The 21,355-nt window shown below is 35.4% G+C and overlaps 1 protein-coding gene across 1 annotated transcript in view; it reads right to left on the reverse strand.

The window, feature by feature from the left end:
- SENP6 (SUMO specific peptidase 6) overlaps window positions 1–21,355 on the reverse strand; it is a gene marked incomplete at its 5' end in the record, with an annotated part of 62,182 nt that overhangs the window by 17,903 nt on the left and 22,924 nt on the right. The window contains 10 exons of the mRNA XM_075707124.1: window positions 393–509; window positions 586–692; window positions 1,279–1,505; window positions 4,591–4,770; window positions 8,323–8,365; window positions 9,280–9,450; window positions 12,003–12,235; window positions 13,108–13,510; window positions 17,474–17,619; window positions 19,220–19,290. Of these exons, the coding sequence (XP_075563239.1) occupies window positions 393–509; window positions 586–692; window positions 1,279–1,505; window positions 4,591–4,770; window positions 8,323–8,365; window positions 9,280–9,450; window positions 12,003–12,235; window positions 13,108–13,510; window positions 17,474–17,619; window positions 19,220–19,290 (1,698 nt within the window). The remainder of the gene's footprint in view (window positions 1–392; window positions 510–585; window positions 693–1,278; window positions 1,506–4,590; window positions 4,771–8,322; window positions 8,366–9,279; window positions 9,451–12,002; window positions 12,236–13,107; window positions 13,511–17,473; window positions 17,620–19,219; window positions 19,291–21,355) is intronic.

A 21,355-nucleotide genomic window follows, 5' to 3' on the forward strand; every position in this document is an offset into this window, starting at 1 on the left:
TTAATATACTTCCAATGTCTGTGGCATCAGTGACTCCAAAAATTAATTTATGTATTAAGTTAATCAAAAGAAATAAAATTCCAGGGAACACAAATACTCTGGAAAAAAACAACTGAACTTAAAAAGACTTTTTTTTTTCCTTGCAGTTAAAATTCCTCTTCAGATGCTAAGAAATTTTAAAGAACCTTTTTTCCAAGTGACAGCAATGTCACTGACAAGCAGGGTAGGAGAGGAACCAACATTTCTTGCAAAAATACAAAACAACTTTTAAAATTAGAGCTATACATAGTTGGAAACCAAGTGTTATCAACTGACCTATGAATTTTTAATGTCAGCATTTTTCAAGTTTCAACATAAAAGATGACTAAAAACCGATTTAAAATAAAACTTACTTTAAATAAAAATCAATAATAACATCATTCAAAAATTCTCCTTCATTTAGACAATGGAGGTCTTCATTGGTCACAGAAATACCACCTTTAGCTGGAGGAGGTGGATAAACTATCAACCTAAAAAGAAAAATACATTCAATGAAATGCCAAAAAACCTCAAAGTATTGTTACAGGACAAAGATAAATATCTTACTTTTCTATAGGACCAATAAATACTGTATGTGGTTCTCCAATTTCTTCATCATCATCAAAATACGGTAACTGTTTATTTCGCTGCTGCATTTTGGACTCAGAAGCAACCTTAAAGGAATAAAGTCAATATTAATTTGCATACTGTGCTCAAATTCACCAAAAAGGTCATAAAGCTTTGTGAAATCCAGCGGTGTGATATCTATTGCTTTTGAGAGGGACTTCAAGTTTGGTTTTTTTTCCTTTCCTAGTTCATTTATTATACTTCGGTCTGTACTCATTTCTTGCAGAGCCACAGAACTTTCAAATTCTTTAATAGGTAGTTTTGTTTAAAGAAAGCATTAATTAAGTGTAACTACAACACTGCTACTTAATTTCTTGTTTGAAATAGTATAATTTTACCCATAGATTACTTTGGAAACAATTATGTTGTCTAATTATAGTACAAATTTCTTGTCCCTTAAAAATTTTTAAATGACAAAATTACTTGTGGACCATTGTACAACCTTATGATTAAACTAAACACACTAAAAAGTACTGTGAATGCACAGGCTATTTCCTGTGTCTAGGAATCCTCATATAAAAGCCAGCAGAATTTGTTGGGATTTTTTTTTGTCTAGTGACTAGCACACTATCTTTAGTGTACCTGTAACCCAAATAATATAATTACTTTGTTCTAAAACAAAAACATAATTACATTTTTTAATTTGTTTTCTCTGTGAGATGGGCTTCCTTTGGAATTGTCTTCCAAGCACTTAGTAAATGCAACAAGCCTGCCGTTGGCTTCTTCAAAGGAAATTTTCACAAAGAAGTCAGAAATATTATTTCTAATACCAATGTCAGTAATAATTTTTTCAAATATTGAATTTGCATGAGGATCAAGACCAGTTTCAAAAATCAGAATGATGTACTGTTCTTCTTGACCTACGACAAAGCAGAGAGAAAATTATTCATTTAGAAACAAAATAAAATATGTCACAATTATAAACAGATATTGCGGGCCAACACATGCATACAGTGCTGACAATACACACAAGAAGTAATACACATGTATGCAGACAGACTGAAGGATTAACTACCAAAACCTTCTACCTACATTTGCAAAAAGAGTACATTCAACTTCTGCCTTAATCTAGAAATGATAATTATTACACCTGATAAATTTTTGAGATGCTCAATGCAAAGCCAAAACATACTTTGAAATAACAGCTTCTCTGCTTACTGACAGTAAGACTCTGTAATCAACACTTTCTTTTTCTTATTACAGTTCCTATCCTGTTGTTTCAATACAATTCCAGAAATTATGTATTCAGCATAATTTCCTCTCTATATAGGGAAACACCATGCCCTAATTTCTCACAGGTCAACACTAAGAAGTCTAGAGCAGCTCTCAAAAATCAATGAAGATACATTAATCTGTGGAAATTTATTAGAAAAGGAGAACTGTATTAGGAACGGGCTTTTGTGATCCCAGTGTTTAATATAAAAACGACTTTCATCTACTTAACCCCTTCAACATCTACACAGTATTCTATTTTAAAAGATTGGAGTCTGGTTTTCTCCTACTTTCAAACAGATGTGATTGCAAAAGGGGAAGGGGCGGTGGGGAAGAGAGAACTAAGAAAGCATATACTAAATTAAAGAACAAACAGTGTATGAGACCCCATGATTCAGGTAGATTCATGGTCTGTCCTGATCCTAGAAGGTTACACTATACAACACTATTGCTTTTTGAAAATGTTACATATTAAAGTCACTACAGCATATAAGCCCAGAGGTCCCCATCCTTTTAGCTAAAACTGCCTATAAGAACCACTTTTACATGTATATACAGCACTGACATCTGCATGTTAGCTCTTTCAGACAATAGAGTTTCTCAGAAACAGTGTCAGGTTGAAAAAAATACTACTTTAACTTGAGGTAGCTAACAAGTAGGATGCAAAACTTAAACCACTGCTTAGAAACTAAACTGAAGAGCATACTGAGGGGGAGAAAAGCACAGTTTTGAGACGACTGTTTCCAGACAAATGGGAAAATAAGCATGATGCTTTTTCAAAAAATGGGTACAAACTGTATACCACATATTAGAAGCACAAAGTTCTAACAAAGCTACTTTTACTGATTCTAGGCACGTGTTGTTGGGCATGTAAGTACAAAAACCTGGAATGGCAATTTCACAAAAGAAACAGTTATTTTTCTCTGATCAGATTTCTGTTACCATAGAAACAGAAATCTCTTCAGGATCTCTGAATTCACTGGGAACCAGTTTTCGTTTCTATAAAGTATGGATCTGCATAAGGAAAGGAATTTAAAATGTCATAGTAATCAAAATCTTCATCTCCTTACACAGGTAAAGGGATCTCACCACGTAGAAAAGCAAAGCCCTGCTTTGAGGTCCTATAAAATAAACAACCCAAAACCTCTCTGCCCCTGGTGAACATTCTGTGAACAGAACACCGTCAGGTGCTCTCTCATGCTTACTCTTGCTAGACCTAATAAATCTTGTATTTCTTTTGGTACAGTGGTTTAGCTTCAACAGGTCAGCCTACACCTTTACCAAAAGTTGGAGAATCAGTCGGATCAATCAGCTATTGTATAAATACCACCCGCTTACATCATCTGAAAAATAAAAAAGCAGTAAATTGCACTAAGAGGAATTATTTAGGCAGACACAGGAATAGGATTCAGGCTGCAAACCCCAGTCTCATGTAGCTGGCTAACTCAGAGCTGCAGGGACCTGTTTTTCTGTAAGAGAAGAAGAGTTTCAGACACATGCATAACCATTTCCTTTTGGTTATTCTTAACTCGGCATGCTAACTGTTGTGAAAAATAATTCTTCAGCAGCGTATTTCCCAATTCACCGCACACAGAATTTAGCGTCTACCTGGGTTTTGGGTGTTCCTGTTTTGGGAACTAGGCATCTACACGCAATTGCTTATACAGCTATGGAATCAGGCTTAAAGTAAATTCATTGCTCACAAAGCAAATAGCAACTGTGTTATCACAAAGTCCTCATAAGTATCAAGTACAATAAAGCAGTTGGGTGTTAAAGTAGCTCAGAGCCACAGCCTCAGAGGGAAAAGCTGGGGGGAGAAAGGCTGAAAGACATGGAAAGGGAAGGATTTCTTAGCCAGACAACTCAGGAAGCTTTTCTGTTGTTCACCTGTGAACACCTGTCTTCACCTGGGGTCTAGTGCCTGCTCCCAGGATTGTCTCTAGCTCCCCCGCGTGCTCTCCAACAACTTTTGTAATTACAATACTCATTACAGCTCACTTTTTATAGAACGTGGATGAGGTCGTATACATTGGAAGCACAAAATTCTGAGACTGTTGAAAACATTCTTGCCCCATTTGAATGCATCATGTATCTATGATGCTGAGTACAAGTATAAATAACCACAAAATTTAACCTGAAGAAAAGCCTGTTTAAGGGGAAGACGACTCTGTGCTAATTTAAAAAATAATGTGCATATTAAGATGCTAGACCCTTGAGGAAAACTATGTTGAAATTAAACTTAATTTTAAGATATATGAAGACAATCCACTTGTTTTCCAAGCATGTATTTGGCTGTATCACATCACTACAAGCATATGGGAAAAAAACCCCAAGCCAACGCACACAACAGTTTCTACTTAAACTAAGGTCTGTAAGCAGAACAGCACAGAAAGCAGAAGTACACCAAAAGTTGTCATATAAATGTAAAGGCCCACATACAAAAGCTGAACAAACCAACTTGCTTTCATCTAGTACAAATATTAGTGACAAAAGTTATACTAAACTGACTAGATGTTGTAACTAGCATGTGTCTGGACAAACAGAAGACTACAGTTTTGCCAGGCTGTTCCGAACTGTATTCCTCATCAGCCTGGGAAGGTGGTTATGTCTGGAAAAACACTACACCTGCCCCAGCCCATGAGGCCAGTTTTATTCTTTCGTGCAGTCAGTCATGATCCAAAACATTAGAACACAATTTAAAGTGAAATAGTAGACTAAAATTGTTTTACTTACTGTCTCCTTTACATTCGTACCAGACATTATCTTTACTCATTTTCAGTTGGTCTCTCAGGCTACTACAGGTTGATGGTACTGTTTGTAGGAAAACTACTGGTAATTTTCGGACACTACACCATTCACATTTGGTAAGTTCTGAAGTTTTCAGGTTAATCTCTCTGATATCGCTTTCTGATTCTAGAAGAAAATAATGACATTATATTAAATTATAGTAAAAATACATAGGTTTCCTTTACAATTTCCCCCTTGATTTTAACAAGAAATCAGTATGTGCTTATTAACTTTTAAGAAAGTTTTTAAAAGTTTAACACATATCCAGGAAGTGATGTCTGTTAATATCTTAAAAGATGAACTGAACGCCACTATCACCTTTCAGGAAAATAATCAAACTGTTTTCTTCTCACCAACTGTAATCTAGTTTTTATTCCACAGAAAAAAACAGCATTTCCAGTGACAATTTAAATTTGCAACTATTGCTATGACACATTTTACAACAGGTTTGTAAAACTTTCTTTGTAGATTTATCTTTGACCACATTCCCTTATGAAAAATAACTTTAAAATGAAGAGGAGAATAAACACATGCAGGTAAGTGATCTGATTGCCTGAGGAAAATAAGGTACTGGTCTCAATTTACTACCAAAGAGAAATGTCAGCAACATGGTAAATTTTCAATGCTGCATCTGATGCTGCTGGTGCCAATGTTGAGTATTTTACAGGTTTTATTGAGTTATAAAAATGGAAGGAAAAATGTGTGAAGTCAAAATGCTTTGAATCTGGTGAAAAGACCCAAAAGTTCAATGCCAGTAATTATTTCTAGATCAGAAAAATAGTTAATGGTAGTCACTTGAGTTAGTGGCAGCTTCCAGCATTCTACCACATGCTTGATGGCAGCCTCCACCAGAAAAACTCTATCCCCTTACATAGGGGACAAAACATAGACAGGATAGAAGGAAAAATGGAGCCAACTTAAAGTCCTTCTAATAAATGAAAATCAATGCATGAAGTTCATTTCCTCCTCCTTTCCCCGTAAAGGAAGAGGAGACACTGCAGGGAATTCCTGAAAAGACTAAGGCCTTCTTAAGTTAAATTCTAGTAAATATTTCACCACCAGACAGATGGTGAGTAAGAATTAGTAAAACAGTTACCACAGAAAGAGTTTAATTTGCATCACCCTGAACATAATTGCATAAAACTGTATGATGAAAAAAAAGACATAAAAGACATACCATTACTTTCTACCTTACTAGTATTAGTTATTAGAGGTTATTAGTATTAGTGGAGGGAGTGCTTTTTTTTGACACACACCCCCCCTTCTTTTTTTAAACTGTTTCCCCTACCCTTCTCTTGGCATTTAGCAGCCAACGTCCAGCAGCAACCCTCTACATCCTCCCTTCTTGTTGGCAACTGAATTCACAGCCCTGTGCCTGCCAGAAAGGGGTCTGCTGTTCATAAAGACAGGGCAAACAGTTACCCAAAGCAAAGCATCCACTGGCTGCAGACTAGAAGCGGCAGTCACCACAGCTTCTGCAGAGCAAAGCAGCTCTCCTTTCCTTCTAAACCTCTGATACACGTCCCACTAGCTGGGAAAAGAAGCAGCAGCCCAGCTGTGAGTCAGGCTGCAGCAACAACATGCTTCCTTCAGTTTGACTGGGCAGCATTTACCGCTCACAACAGCAGTTTGCCATCTCATCAGGAAAAGAGCAGCAGAAGTACGCTACATGGATCTAACTAGCCCATCTCCTTGCACTGATTCTCCTTTACCTTTATCTCCCTAAGAACTTACATAGGAGAAAATGAAGCTAGTAACTAAATGAAGGTTTATAGATGACCCCTAGAGTCTTCTTTGTGTTTAAAACAAACAACAAAACAGCTTTCCAAGGCTAGGCTGTAATACCACAGTCTCTATAGTAATACTTCAGTTTTTTCCTTCCTAAATGTACACGCTTTCCTTAATTCATTTCACCTAACTTCCAACTTTCAGAGGCAGACCACATTAACGACAACCCTAACTTAAAACTGGATTCAACCCATTTAATGGAGACATACATGTCCTTCTAGATAGAAAGCCCTTGCCAAAACATGAGCTAGTTGGTCCTTGGAGAAAACTTGGAATCCTTGTAACTGTGTTTGCAGTGAGATGAAGCATACTGAATTTCACATGAGAGGAAGACTATCTACTCTCCAGATGAAAATTTAAATCATAGTCATCCTTCTGCATTAAGACAGGCATCTTATACATTTCACCATAAATGCCTTAACCTGTGAACAGTATTTCCTGTAATACTGACATAAGACAGACAACAGGACTTATCCATTAAAGGCAATGCAGATAGTTTTTTACGCGTTAGAAAGAGAAAGCTGTTTCCTTGACACACCAGTTGGGATTTGCAGAAACTGACAAGGGATGTGGAGAGAATTTTGAGAATTTGACATATATTTACACGTGCAAAAACAAGCTCAAGGCAGGACAGTACTGCTGTTTCTACAGCTGTTCAAAGCATTTGCCTCTCCCTGAAAAAACATGACCATCATAATCAAAGAAAAAAAAAATTAGGTGTCATTTTGTATTTCAAGAGCCTTACTTGTATTAAAACACATCATGCTATGGTTATGAAGTTATAGAAATGGAGCTAGCTGGGAATACACCCATCTTCCTCCAGATGCAAAACTCAGAAAAATGAAATGGAAAAGCGCTAAATGTTCCAGTAAACACAGCATTTAATGAGTCACCATTTTTACGCTATTGAGGGATCAAGTCCCATGGAAACAATTGCACCATGCAGAAGTTTTGACTAAAAACTGATAGACCTTTTCTACAAATTTTACTAAGTTTTTTAGTGTTTTTTAAAATTCATTTAATGCATGAAAACTGGTAGTTTCTATGCATCTAAATTTTAGATGCAACAGAAACTCTACTTGACTAAGCAAAGGCTACGCTTATCTCTAAGGCTTGTGAGACACCTTTTTGCGTATAATAATGACAAAATACAGTAGCTCTCTTTTACAAATAACAAAAGGCAAAATTTAATAGGACTGCATCTTCATGGACACTTAAGATTAACAGAAGGAGGCAAAGCTTCTTTTCATGCCCAAAGCAAAACCCTACAAAAGAAACCAAAGGAAACAGAGCAATAATTGTAAGCTCACTATTTCCTAAACTATGTCACTGACATGACATACACAACCTATAGGCTAGAGAAGAAAAATATTTAAAGGGAGATACAGACAGGAAAGGTCTAAGACACCTCTGTGGTTTTTACTTTCTACTTATGCATCTGAAATAAAAGAACTAATAAAGTGTTAAAGAGGTAACATGTTTTACAGGAGGTTACCCTTGCCTATTGTTTTTGTTAATCATTTTCAAGACAACCTTTGCCAGTCATCATCACATCAGCTCTTCAACTAGGATGAAGGGGAAGAACTAATGACCCAGTTGCATGCACACCACAAACTGCTAACTCCTGCTATCTGAATTTTCTTTCTGTCAGTAGAAGGCAGAGATAATGCAAAATCGTTTTGTTTTTTTATTCACCAGGCAGTTCAGGTCAAATTTATACGCTCAATTTTTTTTTTCCTCTTATCTGACTACAGACACCCAATAAAATTTATTACATATATAATAAAACCAGAATCGACCTTTCATTATGATTGACCTGTTAATTCCTTTGACAAAGTTACTTCATTCAAAATATATATATTATTAACATAAAATGAAGGACGTACTCACCTTCCTGACTTTCTAGGCGTATTTTGATATAATCCAGGCAAAACTGTGGAAGACAACACAATAATAAGATTTCACTTCTTCTCCAAACCAAAATTGACTTAATGCCTTTTAACTTTTAGTAAACATACTTCAATTGACTAAGTACTTGAGTAATGAAAATTTTAAAATAAAAATGTAAAATGTTTTTTTTTTAAAAAAACAAAGTGTACATTTTAGCACAACTCAAGGAAGCAAGTATGTTCTTTAATATTCAGTGCCTCTTTCAGTCATATTGACTGCTGAAACTTAAGATCTCTCCCAAGTACTCTAATTTCAAAAAGGTTTAAAATACTCTGAAAAATACCACAAATTATAGGGAGAAAAAAAAGAAATCTTCAAAAGAGAATGTCATCTATCAGTATCAGTATTTAAGCAAATCAAACAATAGAGTTTTGCAAAGAGGTGGATAGTAACACCTCTCTGCTACTTATGTGGTTACCCCAGCAAGAAGTATGCATTTTATCTGGCTTACTGCATACAACTAACATTCAATGTACCCTTGAAAGTCTCCATGTAACTTAAAAAGTTAACCAAAAAAATATTGTTCTATAGAAGCAAAGTTATTCACCTGCAGACATGTTTCTTCTTCCTACCTGTCAATATCCATTTTTTGGTAATTCTTGCCCTCAATTTTCTTAACAAATGCATGCTAATCTATAATCACCACCACCCACACCCCTCCAAGTAAACAGGGTTTTTAAGAGTTTTGCTGGCATGATGTTTCTATTAAACATGAGAACTAGATCGTATGCATTAGCACGTAATAGTACTTTGGGATTCGTTGGGAATCACAGCTTCTGAAATTAGACAAACTTACTGTTCCACAGACAAAGGCAAAGTATTATGTTGTTCAAGTATGAAAATAACAATGTCCATCAAAAACTCAAAGGAGTTCTGTCAAATAAAAAGTTTACTTACAATCACAGGTTCCACTACCATTCTTCGTAGTGTTCCTATTCGTATACTTCGACAGTTCAGAATGACACTTTCACAGGAATTTTGATAATTTAGGGGTACAGCCTCAGTTACAATTTCTTGAGAAATAACTTTACGACGTTTTATTGGAGTGTTAGACACAATGTTCCCAAACTGAAAAGTAATTTTCAAAGTTTCAGAACGTCTCACCAAGATTTATTGCTAAAATGAGCTTGTTAAAAACTAGTGACTAAATTTTCAGCTACTCTTTTGCTGGTCAACAGGATTACTTACTGTAGCATCCACGTCAACCATATACAGAAGGCATAAATTTCCTAAAGGACTTTTTGGAACACCTGAAGATGATAATATTGCTAGATTCAAGAAAAAACTGTAAGCTGACACTGGTAGACATTTTGTTAACGTTTCCAAATCACAAATAATGCTTCTAAAATTGCCAAAATGGATTTAGTTTTTGTCATTTTGAAACACTGTGCAGCCCAGCAAAACAAGGTTATTTTTGATATATTTTATTTATTTATAGAAAAACACTAATGCTGTAAAATCACCACAGTGTTGGTGGGTTTATTTTTTCTTTCACTTTTCATTAGTCCAAGCTTTTGGCGACTGAAAAAAACGAGTTATTACTGAAGTACAGTGCATCACCACCTTAGCAGGAGTAGAATCTTCAAGAAATATAAATAAATAAACCCAGTCAAAATTCTTTAAAGCAACTCTACAGAGCTATTAAGATGTTTTTAGGACAGATTCCAGGGTCAGAAGACCAAACACTGAAAGAATGCCACATGGAGTTTGGCTGCAGTTCAAGAAAGTCTCTAGATGCTGACCGAAGCTGTAATCTCAATGAAGTCTCCTGTTTACCAACAGAACAATCTTACAAAAACCTATTAAAATTAAAGAAAGCTGGCTGATAGCTGTCAGATTAATATATTTATTTGTTGTATTGCTTATATTGCTCTACTTTATTGAAGAATTTTCTGTACACTAGTCTTTTCTTTGGTATTTATATTGTTTCATAAAGCTGTCCGTTAATAAACATTCTTTTGGGTTACAAAATACAATTGAACTCCCACAGAAATACATTTTAAGGGATTCAACATTTCTATTAAGACTAAATCTCGACAATTATTTCCAAGTCCCTAATCACTAGTCAATCTTGGCCATAATTCAAAATACACTTTTGGATGCTTCATTTAAATACAGTGGAAAAGGCAGAGTTTCTAGACCCCTGAAATTAAAATATTTTCCTAGGACTCTTATTGAGGACAGCTTTTCATTTTTGTCTGCTGGACTAGCTAAATATTATTAAAAGTTCAAATTTAAAGCACAAACAGTAAGACAGTAAACATTAAAGTGATGCTATATTCAAGTAGCCTCTTCAGTAAAGAATTAATGAATATTCTGAGAGAAAAAACAAATGAACAAAGCTTCTTAAAGCTTCTTCCATCATATCTGACACAAACACTGCAATACTGGCAATTCTTGGCAGTTTCCTTGAATCAATGCAAAGTTTGTGTTAAAATGCACCAAAAAATTTGTTTCCCCTGTTTTCAAAAGCAAGCTCTTTCTACTTTTGTCTAAAATATGCAGTTAATTTCCAATGTTACAACTGGTTCTTAAAGACTAGTGAACAGGAACATATGGATATACAAAGGAAAACATTTGGGAGAGTTTCAAAAGTCTTAGACACCAGTGCCTTCACAATACAATGCTTTCAATTGATCTAGCACATAATGCTAGAATAACTGAAATTCAAAACTATTTATCATCGAAGCTTTCAGCCCCACAGCTTTATTGTAGGCTAGAGGTTTACAGCTTTATATTCATAGTGGTGACTAATTACACACCACATTATAAACATCCATAATTTCATCAATTACAGCACTAGAGTGTTGGTTTCTGAATCTCAACATAGCATGAATGTTTTGGCATCATTACTTTAGTGTTCTAATGCAGAAAACACAAAGGATTTGAGACTGCAGGTGGAAACCTGGTCAGATACTCTTGTTGAACCAAACTCACGATAGTGAAACTGGACAAGTGACCCAAGAATGGTTTTAATCAACACTAGTAATTCAACACCAATTGCCACAGGGAATTTATTCTTCTTAATGGCTCACTATTGAGGTGGTTACATTTTTAACATACCATGAAAGCTGTCCCCCTTTACAGCACTTAAACAGTCTGGTCATGGTGCATTTTTTGTCCTTGTTTATCCAATTCTTGCAGTGGTACTCAACTAAAAAAGCAAAAGTCCCACCATGAAATCCTTAAAATAAGTGCTATTAATTGGGACAGTTGTCAAAGTATTTTAAAGGGCCACTATTGTTCCCAGTGTCTCTTTACGAGTTTAACTTCGCATGTCCAAAGTCTTACCAGGCAACAGCTGGTACTGACGTTCTTCTGCAAACTAAGTAGGCCCTTGAGTTTCATAGAGATATGCTGCCCAGTCTCAAAGAGTATACATTCAACACAGAACCATCTATGTTAAAAGCATAATTCAAATCATTATGAATGCTTGTAAAAATACAATGAACACATTTTCTTATGCTTACAGTATTACGTAAGCGGAGATACTACTCGATGAGCTGCTAAATAAGAAAAGCAATCAAAAGTAGTCAACTTCTGACAATGCAAGACAAGCCTTTACATTTTCCATTTATGAATTGATTTTTGTTTTCTTTAAACAAAGCATTAAATAGTACCTGATCTTTCATTCTTGCTTTTCTTGGTAGTGTGACTGCAATTTCTGTATCTGTTGTTATACTACCTATTCTCTGTTCTATTCCACAACTGTTTTCCTTTAATGCTGCTTCCACCTTGCCTGTAGAAGGAGCTGGGGAGGAGCGGGCTGAATCTGCAGGACGAGGTGAAATGCTTTCCATTCTCCTAGTGCTGCCACTATCCTCCTCCTCATCATCATCACTAGACAAAACAACTAAACAGAAAATATTAAATTCTCAACCACTACATTTTTCTGTAATAGAAATTTCTTTTCAAGCAATGGCTTAAAAGTAATTTATGTAATTGTCCTGCAGTGCCAAAAAAGTCCACAGTTATCATTATATTATGCTTTTATTAAAGTTTATTTGGAATCTGCTCACAGGAGCTCTCCCTCTCATTTTTTATTTCTCATAACTAACTAATACAAGAAATGGGTATCATTATTCCGCCTCTAGACACAGAAGTGAAGCCATATATTTCTTGGCTCAATCAAGAACTGACAGTGAATAATACAGCTGAAGAAAAACTGACAAGAGAAATTATGACTTAAATTGTTCAGATCAGTAAGACAACATGGTCTAGTAAACTAAGCAAGGAACTAGAAACATAATATCCCAAATTCCAGTTCCTTCCTGCTTATAAATTGAGTTTACACAGAGACAGCACAAAAATTAACACTTTACAAATTATGAAATGTAAATAAATGGGAAAATCTGGATAGTGTTCAGATGCATAGCTCAAAAGGAAAGAGAAAAAAAATAAAATAAAAATCAAAGACTGTCTTTCCCTTTGGGAGAACGAATGATGGAATTTTGCTAAGAATGATTTTTTTAAAATTATAAAGTGTTAAGTCTTAAAAAAAAAATTTCATGAAATAATTTTTGTTTTCCCCAATGTTCATCTTTCTCAGAGAGTACCTCAGTATATGAAAAGGAAATTATAGAAAGGTCTGTCTCTCTTCCCCAAGAGCATACCCACAAAAACATTTCATGCAAAATCAGTAATATAAACCTGTAAGGCCAGTTCCTTCATTGTACAATATTCTGGGTTTCCAGTTTATGGCTATAATAATAAAAAGGTACTTACTTGGATCATTTAGTTCAGATGGTCTTGCACTCCTCTGTCTTAAGCTTCCTGTAATTTTAGGATTTTTTGTCCCAGCTAAAAGACCAACTTTTCCATTTTGTCGTAACATAGAATGTCCTACAACTTCATTACTCAGCAGAATATCCGTCGGACCTTTCCCAACAGCAGAACTATAAAACTTCTTTGTGTTGAACCCTGTACCTGAAGATTTTTGCCCTGTTGAATTCTGATGTATTGAAGAACGTGATAAAGGTCCCACAGATTCACTTAATGCCACAGTTTGTCTGGAGACTCTTTGCAAATCCTTTAGAGAAGTATTTTCACAATGTCGGCATTTGGTCTGATTTTCATTTGCCCGCCCACAATTTGGGCACTCAGTAGAAGAATCAATTTGTTCCAAAAGCTAGAGGGACACACACACACAAAAATCAGTAACTGTCTAAGTACAAAGATACCATTTCCAAATCTTGCATTTAATTTCTGTTCAGAATGAAGATTGACAATGCTATATTAGCAATTACAGTAAGCACAGAAAGCAAACATTAAAATACAGTTTGATTTTTGTCATTTAAGAAAATGAAAAATATTCTAAGAGGAATAAATGTCATCTGTGGCAATTTTTAAAAAGTGATTAATGCTAGACAATTCAGATTTTCCTTCTTGCCTTTTTTCTTTCCATACGTAAAAGGTTGCACACTGTTCAGATATATATATCCATCAGCAAGAAGGCCCAGTTACATCATTTCTGTAAAAATAGGCTCACTGGACAAAAATAAAGTAACCTAAGGATCCACAAAGCAATGCTAAAGAGGACTAGAAGCAACCTCCTAGGTCATGAAGTTCCTTTGTCCTCCCAAGATATCTTCTAGCAGCCTGGCAAAGCATGCAGAAAAATTGGCAGGGACGGGGCGAGAAGAAGAAAAAGAAAAGGAAATACATTGCTCTAGAGTCCAGTATCTCAGGGAAGAAAACAGGACTTGCAGAAAAGAAGCTCCCCAAACTTTCAAGGGGAAAGCAGGGGCTACAAGGGAAAATAGATCCTATCACTGCAAAGACAGAGATGTGTTTTGTTTCTCTCACATGTACTAGGTCCCACTTAATTACGTATCACAAGTGCAGAACTTGGACTTCTGAGTCTAAGGGATTCAATACTAACACATAAGCTACTGATGTATGTTATTGTCTCCTGGAGCAGTGAGCTCAAAAGACATAACCACTGTGCTGCGAACTACTGAAAATAATAAATACCTACATCCCACCAAAACCTTTCGGAACCTATTTTCAAAACATAGCTATCACAATTTGCACCCCCCACCCCCAGCCATGAACATCTTTCCAACAAAGAGGACTTCCTCAGGTGTGCGATCTGCAATCATTTTTAAAAACAAATGTAAAGATAATAGTCATACAAGGAGAATATGTTATTTTTACAAATTTTCTGCAATTTAACAAAGCTACACATACCGTAGTGAAACAGATGCAAAAAACACAGTGTATAAAATGTATCAGACCTTTAAAACCTGAATGGTGGGTTGCAAGTGACATGAAAACCAGTGTTGTGCCTCAGTGCTCAGTTACAGGATGTGGTTTTTACAAATATACTACTAATCACATTGAAGAATTTCAATCAAATATTAAAGTATTCAACAGAAGCTACCATTCATACCTGAAGGATCTTAAGTGTAGAATAGCACCCCTCTACCTCAACCACACACCAAAGATTTAAAACCAACTTCCTTTCCATGGTTTGAGAGCCTGCATCTTGATCATAGGGGTGGCAGTGTTTAATTGAGAGAGGCATACTCTTTTTTAGACTTTATTTTACGATAAGTGACTACTTAAGTAGATGAGTTCTACCTAAATGTGTCTGCCTTACAACTTGTATAATACAGCATTTTTTTTAACTTTGAAATCTGCAAAATACAAATACTGTATGCCCCATACAAATACTCTGCCCTATCTCTAAAAGTTTCAGAATCCAAAGCTTCTGTTATTTTTCAGCTTTTTGTTTTTATTAAGCACATATGAAGTAGAAAATCCTCCTTCCTTTAAAAATTGTGTACACTTTTAACAATTAGAAAGTGCAACCTGTTATAGTCCAGTAAGATGAAAACCATTTGCACTTTGCCTGACAAGTGGCTGGTTATGTCTGTAATTCCTCTGGCATAAAACCTCAACCAACAGTTTTGAATTGTTCAGAGGTTCCATAAACCTCTGATCGATCATCTGCACACTTTGGCAACTCATGACTCATGAAAATGCATATGGTTCATGACAAATGCATAAATCATTGTGTTAAATCTGTTTACTGTAATAAAGGATAAATCCCTTAACCCATTTAAAAAAGAAAATAAAACCAAGAGTTGTGCTAGTGAATTAATTTGCTGCAAGATCTGTTCTATATCCAGAAAGTGTATCCACAAACTATACAGTCTTACAGGATTACAACTGTCCTACTGGATTGGAGTAAAGGTTCACCCAGCCCTGTGCCGTACTTTCAACAGTGGCCAGTGGTAGATGGTCAGGAGCAGAAAAGAGAGTAAGGATGCACCCTCCTTACTTGATGTCATTACCAATATAGACATTTCCTGAATCAGCAATTGAATTTAAATCAACCTGTTTAATGATGATATAGCCTCCCAAATTTTATGGATCCTTTTTTGAAATCTCATAATACATGGTGTGAAAAACATGTGGGTTTCACCTTTTTTAAGCTTACTGCTTGACAGTTTTACCACAGGCACCCAGCTCTTGTGTCAGAGAAAAAGTAACTGGTTTCCATTCATGACTGTTGGTGTTCTCAACTTTACAGATTTCTAAGATATACATGGGAAAAAGTACCAGATGTAATTATTAAACATTGTTTACAAGTGCAATCTGTCTGATGGCTTTGGAAATTAAATCACGCCCCTGGAACAACGTAATCAAGTCTGCTGCTTTTTTATCAAGGAGACAGAGAACAGCTTGTTTTAGCAATGTGGTCAGCTACACGCAGTCTGGCTCAAGGACACCAAGCTGCTGATGCTTCTACATGCAGCTCTAGCCCTCACTTTCCACGTGTATACAATGCAGGAAGTAGTTCTGGAAGTCAGTACCAGGGCTTTGTAATAGTGAGGAATATGCTGAAAGCACACCTCGCTTCTACATGTACATTGACTCTTCTAGTTAGAGCTAGGAGTTACTGCAAATGGTCTACACAGATCATAATCCAGCCACAGATGATGAGGCTGCTCTCCCTCCTCTCATGCTAATTCATGTAGTTTGTAAGGAAGAAACTCTGTGTATTGAAAGATGACATTTGTTAGATCTTCAAACTGAAAATTGTTTTATCAAGGCAGTGACAAGATTCCAGTTCTTTTTAAACTGTTTTCTTCAATGACCATTCCAATCTAAAAGACTGTTTCCTGCTTTTGTCCCTTACCTGACAGGACATAAGCAATGAATATTTTACTTCTTTAAACAAACATAAAGTTATCAATGTAATGATTAAAACAAAACCCACAGAACTGTAATGTCTTTTGTTTTAACTGCTTTGTTACTTAATTAGTTAGCTTTTATAGATCATATCTATATAGATATCATATGTAAATAAAAAACTCGGCTATTAAAATTTCCAAGTAGTGCCATATTAATTAACTAACTATATAATGGAAATGCATGAGAAGTACCAAGTGTTTCACCCTAACAAAGAAATACAGTCTGACTTTCTAATACATAGGAGCAAACACAAGCTCATTACATATAATAAACACAGATATATATATATATATATTTTTTTTTTTTTTAACCAAGATCTCCTTACAGGAAGTTTTGCTTTGATAGTCATACAGTGTGACCTGTATGTGGGCATTATAAATCTTCCATAGTAACCTGGAAAGATGATAAGAAATACGGAGAGCCTTACAGGAATTTCCAAAATATCTGACAACTGATATTCAGAAAAGTTCCAGACAAAACATCCTGGTTGGCTGCACCTAGACTAGAGAATGCCATTTGGATACCTCTGCTAGTTTCATTCAGAAAAAGAGCAACTTACTAAGAAGTACTTGCATCTTCACAGTACCTCCGTCTTCATTGTTATAATGAGTACAGAAAATCGTAACACTTTAAAATCTTTAAAAATCTTTAAACACTTTAAAAAAAAGTATCTGTGAGAAAATAAGTATTTCATAGCTAGTATCAATATTAACACTTAAATATCTCTATCATTATAACTTTTTTTAAAAATTTAACCATGCAAATCTTTCTCCCACCTCTAAGGATTTTTAGAACATCAACTTACTTTACAACTGAATGCCTGTTTTTAAAATATGGATCAACTTTTAAAGTTAAACAGAAGTTGACATGTTTTTAAAATCTAACCCACCTTTAACTGGGTTAAGCATTTTTTTGTAGCAGAAGATAGAGGTAAGTCAGATTGATATGAATTGCAGTGACGTTTCTGTTGCACCTTTCTCTTAATTTCAGATTCTGATTCTGATTCTGACTCTTCTGTGTTTTCCATTATACTGTCTAGGAGGGAAAAAAAATGTGAAAATGTTAATAAGATATGTTTACTCATATGCTGTTAAAATTACGATCAACTTATTTCCTCACATACACTAACTTGAACTAAACACCTTTTTAAACACCCAACAAACTACACTGCGTCAGGTGTCTCATGATTTGTTGTATGAATAAGAAAAAATTCCCCCAAGTAACTTTGAAAATGTTGTTTTATTAATACTATTTCAGCGTTTCTCAGCGACAATCTGTAGCTTAATTTCTTTGGAGGAGGCTTTAGACTTTAAAATCTATACTAACTTCACAACAGCTACAATGGAGTGTCCACTACCAAAAGTAGGAGGGGATCTGCTAGATTTGCTGACGGTAATTTTCACTAAAGGACTGCTGGTGAATGCACTTAGAATAATTGGAAATATTCTGTGTAATTAGGACTTATTCCTTCAACACAAGACTCATCAGTACAGTGAGCTATACTACCATATCCTGTTTTATACTGGGGCATTCATTTAAATACTGGAAGAGTATAGGAACAAAGAAATCCATAATCTACTTAAACCACCAATGTACAGAGCAAGATTTTCTTTTAAGAAGTGCAGTATGTTGTACGAGAGTGCCTTAATTCAGTGTAATGTTAAAGTGCTATTTACACTCCCTAGTTTAGTTGCAGTCTCCATACCGGAACTTTTTTAAGTCTGGTTTTTTTTTTGGTTTTTTTTTTAACACGTATGAACAGTTTTTCAATATAGATACTGAGAGTCTCACAAACATCCTACTATTAGAAGACATCTCAAAACTAAAGAATGACTTGTTTTCAAAAAAAGTAACAGCAAGTGGGTTTTTTCTAAGTTAACTTACTTTTGCGTAAAATGGATGAAGTTTTACTTAACGTTAACCTAAAAAGGCACAGCAGAATAGGTGGCCAGTGTAGACGGCTAAGCAGCTGAATAGCAGGTTTACAGACTGTATTTGTATCCGTACTGACAAAGCTCAACCAAACACAGTGATTTTTCTTTTCCAGTTTCACAATTTCCACACCTCAAAGCAAATTAGATTTTCTCTCTTGCACCTCCATCAATAGCCCCTAACCAATAATATAACAGCGTATTTCAGTTGAGCTACAGGGCAGTGCTGATGCTGGCTCTTCTACTCACTACCTCAGTGCCTGAATATACTTCATATCAAGTGCTATTTACCACGTTACATTTTGCACATACGAACACTGCTACAGAAGTTCCTCATCAATAATTCAAGAACAACCTGGGGGCTTGGCATTGGGCTAGCTGATCTCCAGAGATCTGTTCCAACCCCAACAGCTCTATGATTCTGAAATTTCCCAATTTCAGTTCTTTTTAAAATAACTGAAGCCTAGTCTAGTATGAATTATAACATGACTGAACAGGTTGCAGAAATCTGTCAAAAAGGGCAAAATCCTCCCTTCATGCACAAACTTGTATAAATCTAGAATAACATGATGTAAGGATATAAATAGATGTACTAAAGGTTACACAAAGTTTGACAACACACCCGCCCAAAGCAGGTATTCAAAAAATTATTCAGCTTGAAAGAAATGAGAACTTAACTTACATAACATGAGAACATAACTTACCCACTCCTCGAGACCGTGGTAACCTAATGTGGTCTGCTTCTACTTTCTGCAGCTGAGGGGGGTATTCTTTTCTGGAAAATAAGTTAGATATACAGTTGTTCTTTTTGACAGACACCACTGTAATTTAGCCACAATTACACATGAACAAAATAACCTAAAATGTATCTGAAAGCTACAAATAACTAACTTCTCCTATTACATGCTATCTGTATGCTTAAAAAATATTACCAGAATGCTAGGAACAGCTACAGTAAAGGTCTTAGAAGTGTTTCTGATCTAAATCCCCTTTAAAAGTAATCAATAGTTCAGGAGTCTCTCACTTTCAGACCCAAGTCTTCAAAGACTGAAGCCTGCATCTCTTCCTCCTCATTCATGAAGTACAAGATAGATACTTTTAAAATCCAAAAATAGAAACAACTATTATTTTAACATTAAAGTAGATTCCACAAGTTCCACAACTTAAAAACAGGAAGAGAAGATGCAAAACAGGAAAGAGATCTGATGTCAAAAATTGTTGTGGCCAAAAAATAAAAAGAACAAGACAGAGGAAGACGTAGTTCTTATATATTTGTTTTAAAAATATAACAATACAGACAAATTACTGGATAATAAAACTTCTGTTGGTATAATTTGCATAATATACATATCACGTATTTTTGTGCAAACAAATGCAATATAAATGATTATAGTAAGATTTTTTTGAGTCTCCTGAAAGATGCTTTCAGTTTACACACAAGCATTTCAAATCATGCTACTACCAAAGTAAGATTCCTGAAGCTCACTGCATCTCATTTACTGTTTGCAGCAGTTCTCTTTCTCAGCTGTCGTAGCCTGCTCTGCAGCTGTAGATTACTGTTCCTGTTATAACAGAAGATGGCACGCACCTGAAACACAGGAGGCCTTGCCAACAACTTCAGCAGAAACTGTTTTTACTGGCAAGTTAAGCCAGTGCACTGGGCTGCAAATGGGTCACACACATCCCATACTGATACCTCGGATTACAAGGACATTAATCAACAGCAAGGGGGCAAAGAAAACAGCTGTAGGCAGCAACAGCTCAAAATAACAGCTAAATTTTGAGGACCCACCTGACAAAAATTTGGCTATGGCCGAAGCAGCCTTTAGCACTAGGCTAAGTTTTTATTTCTTTCAGCACAGCATTTCCTAATGCATCAAATTATAAACCCTTTGAATTTTCTGCATTTCTAGGTAGTATTTCTCAGGCTTTTCCCATATTTTATTATTAACTATCATCTTTGGAACAAGATTGATCTACAATGCCCTTTGGGATACTTCTTACTAAATCTGGCCCTCTAAACGTATTACCCCACTACTGCATGCAAACACGTTTTATTGCGTTGACGGGCTGCAGCATGAAGGAAAACTCGGGCAGAAAGAATGACTGAGAACCAAGTGTGGATGGACCGCGACACAGAATGCAGAGGCGTCACAATACTTTACCATGAGTGCCCACAACCACATCACAGAAGACAGGTTAAGTAGTTTTATTTGTTACTGATTGTGTCAAACATGTTTCTGAAATGATCCTGCTCCCCCCAAAATTTCTTTTTAATGCCGGCACACACAAAAACTGCACCAAAATCAGCAACTCAACATGAATATTTGTTCATAAATTGCATATGATTTTTTTTGGAACATTTTCTTTAAAAATTCAAATCACAAAGGATTACTTTAAAGGCAGGATTAGTAGAAATATAAGGCAGAGCTCAAACTAATCATTAGACAATGAGAAGCTGTTACTATCAAAACCAATGATAATGACATTCTAAGGGGCAGAAAAACCCCTGTAACATCTTTATAGGAGATTTGAAAAATATAAACTTTGCAGTAAGGATGCGTGAGCTGTTGTCTGACATGTTATAATTATCTTCCAGTAGTATTTCATAACAGTAAGTCTTGTTTTGAACATAACCACTGTTAGAAAAACTACTTTCTGTAAAGTGTTTTAAATATAAGACATTTAATTGATATTTAAGAGAAACCATATTGAAACCATTTGACATTTAACTGAAAGCAATGAAAATATGGTAGATTTAGAATACTAAAATTTCTTTTAAAAATTAGTTTGACAATTCAAGGTCTCTGGACATTTGTAAGTTACAATTTTTCTTCTAA

The sequence above is a fragment of the Pelecanus crispus genome, chromosome 3 (genome assembly GCF_030463565.1).
Source record: "Pelecanus crispus isolate bPelCri1 chromosome 3, bPelCri1.pri, whole genome shotgun sequence".
NCBI classification, from domain to species: Eukaryota; Metazoa; Chordata; class Aves; order Pelecaniformes; family Pelecanidae; genus Pelecanus; species Pelecanus crispus.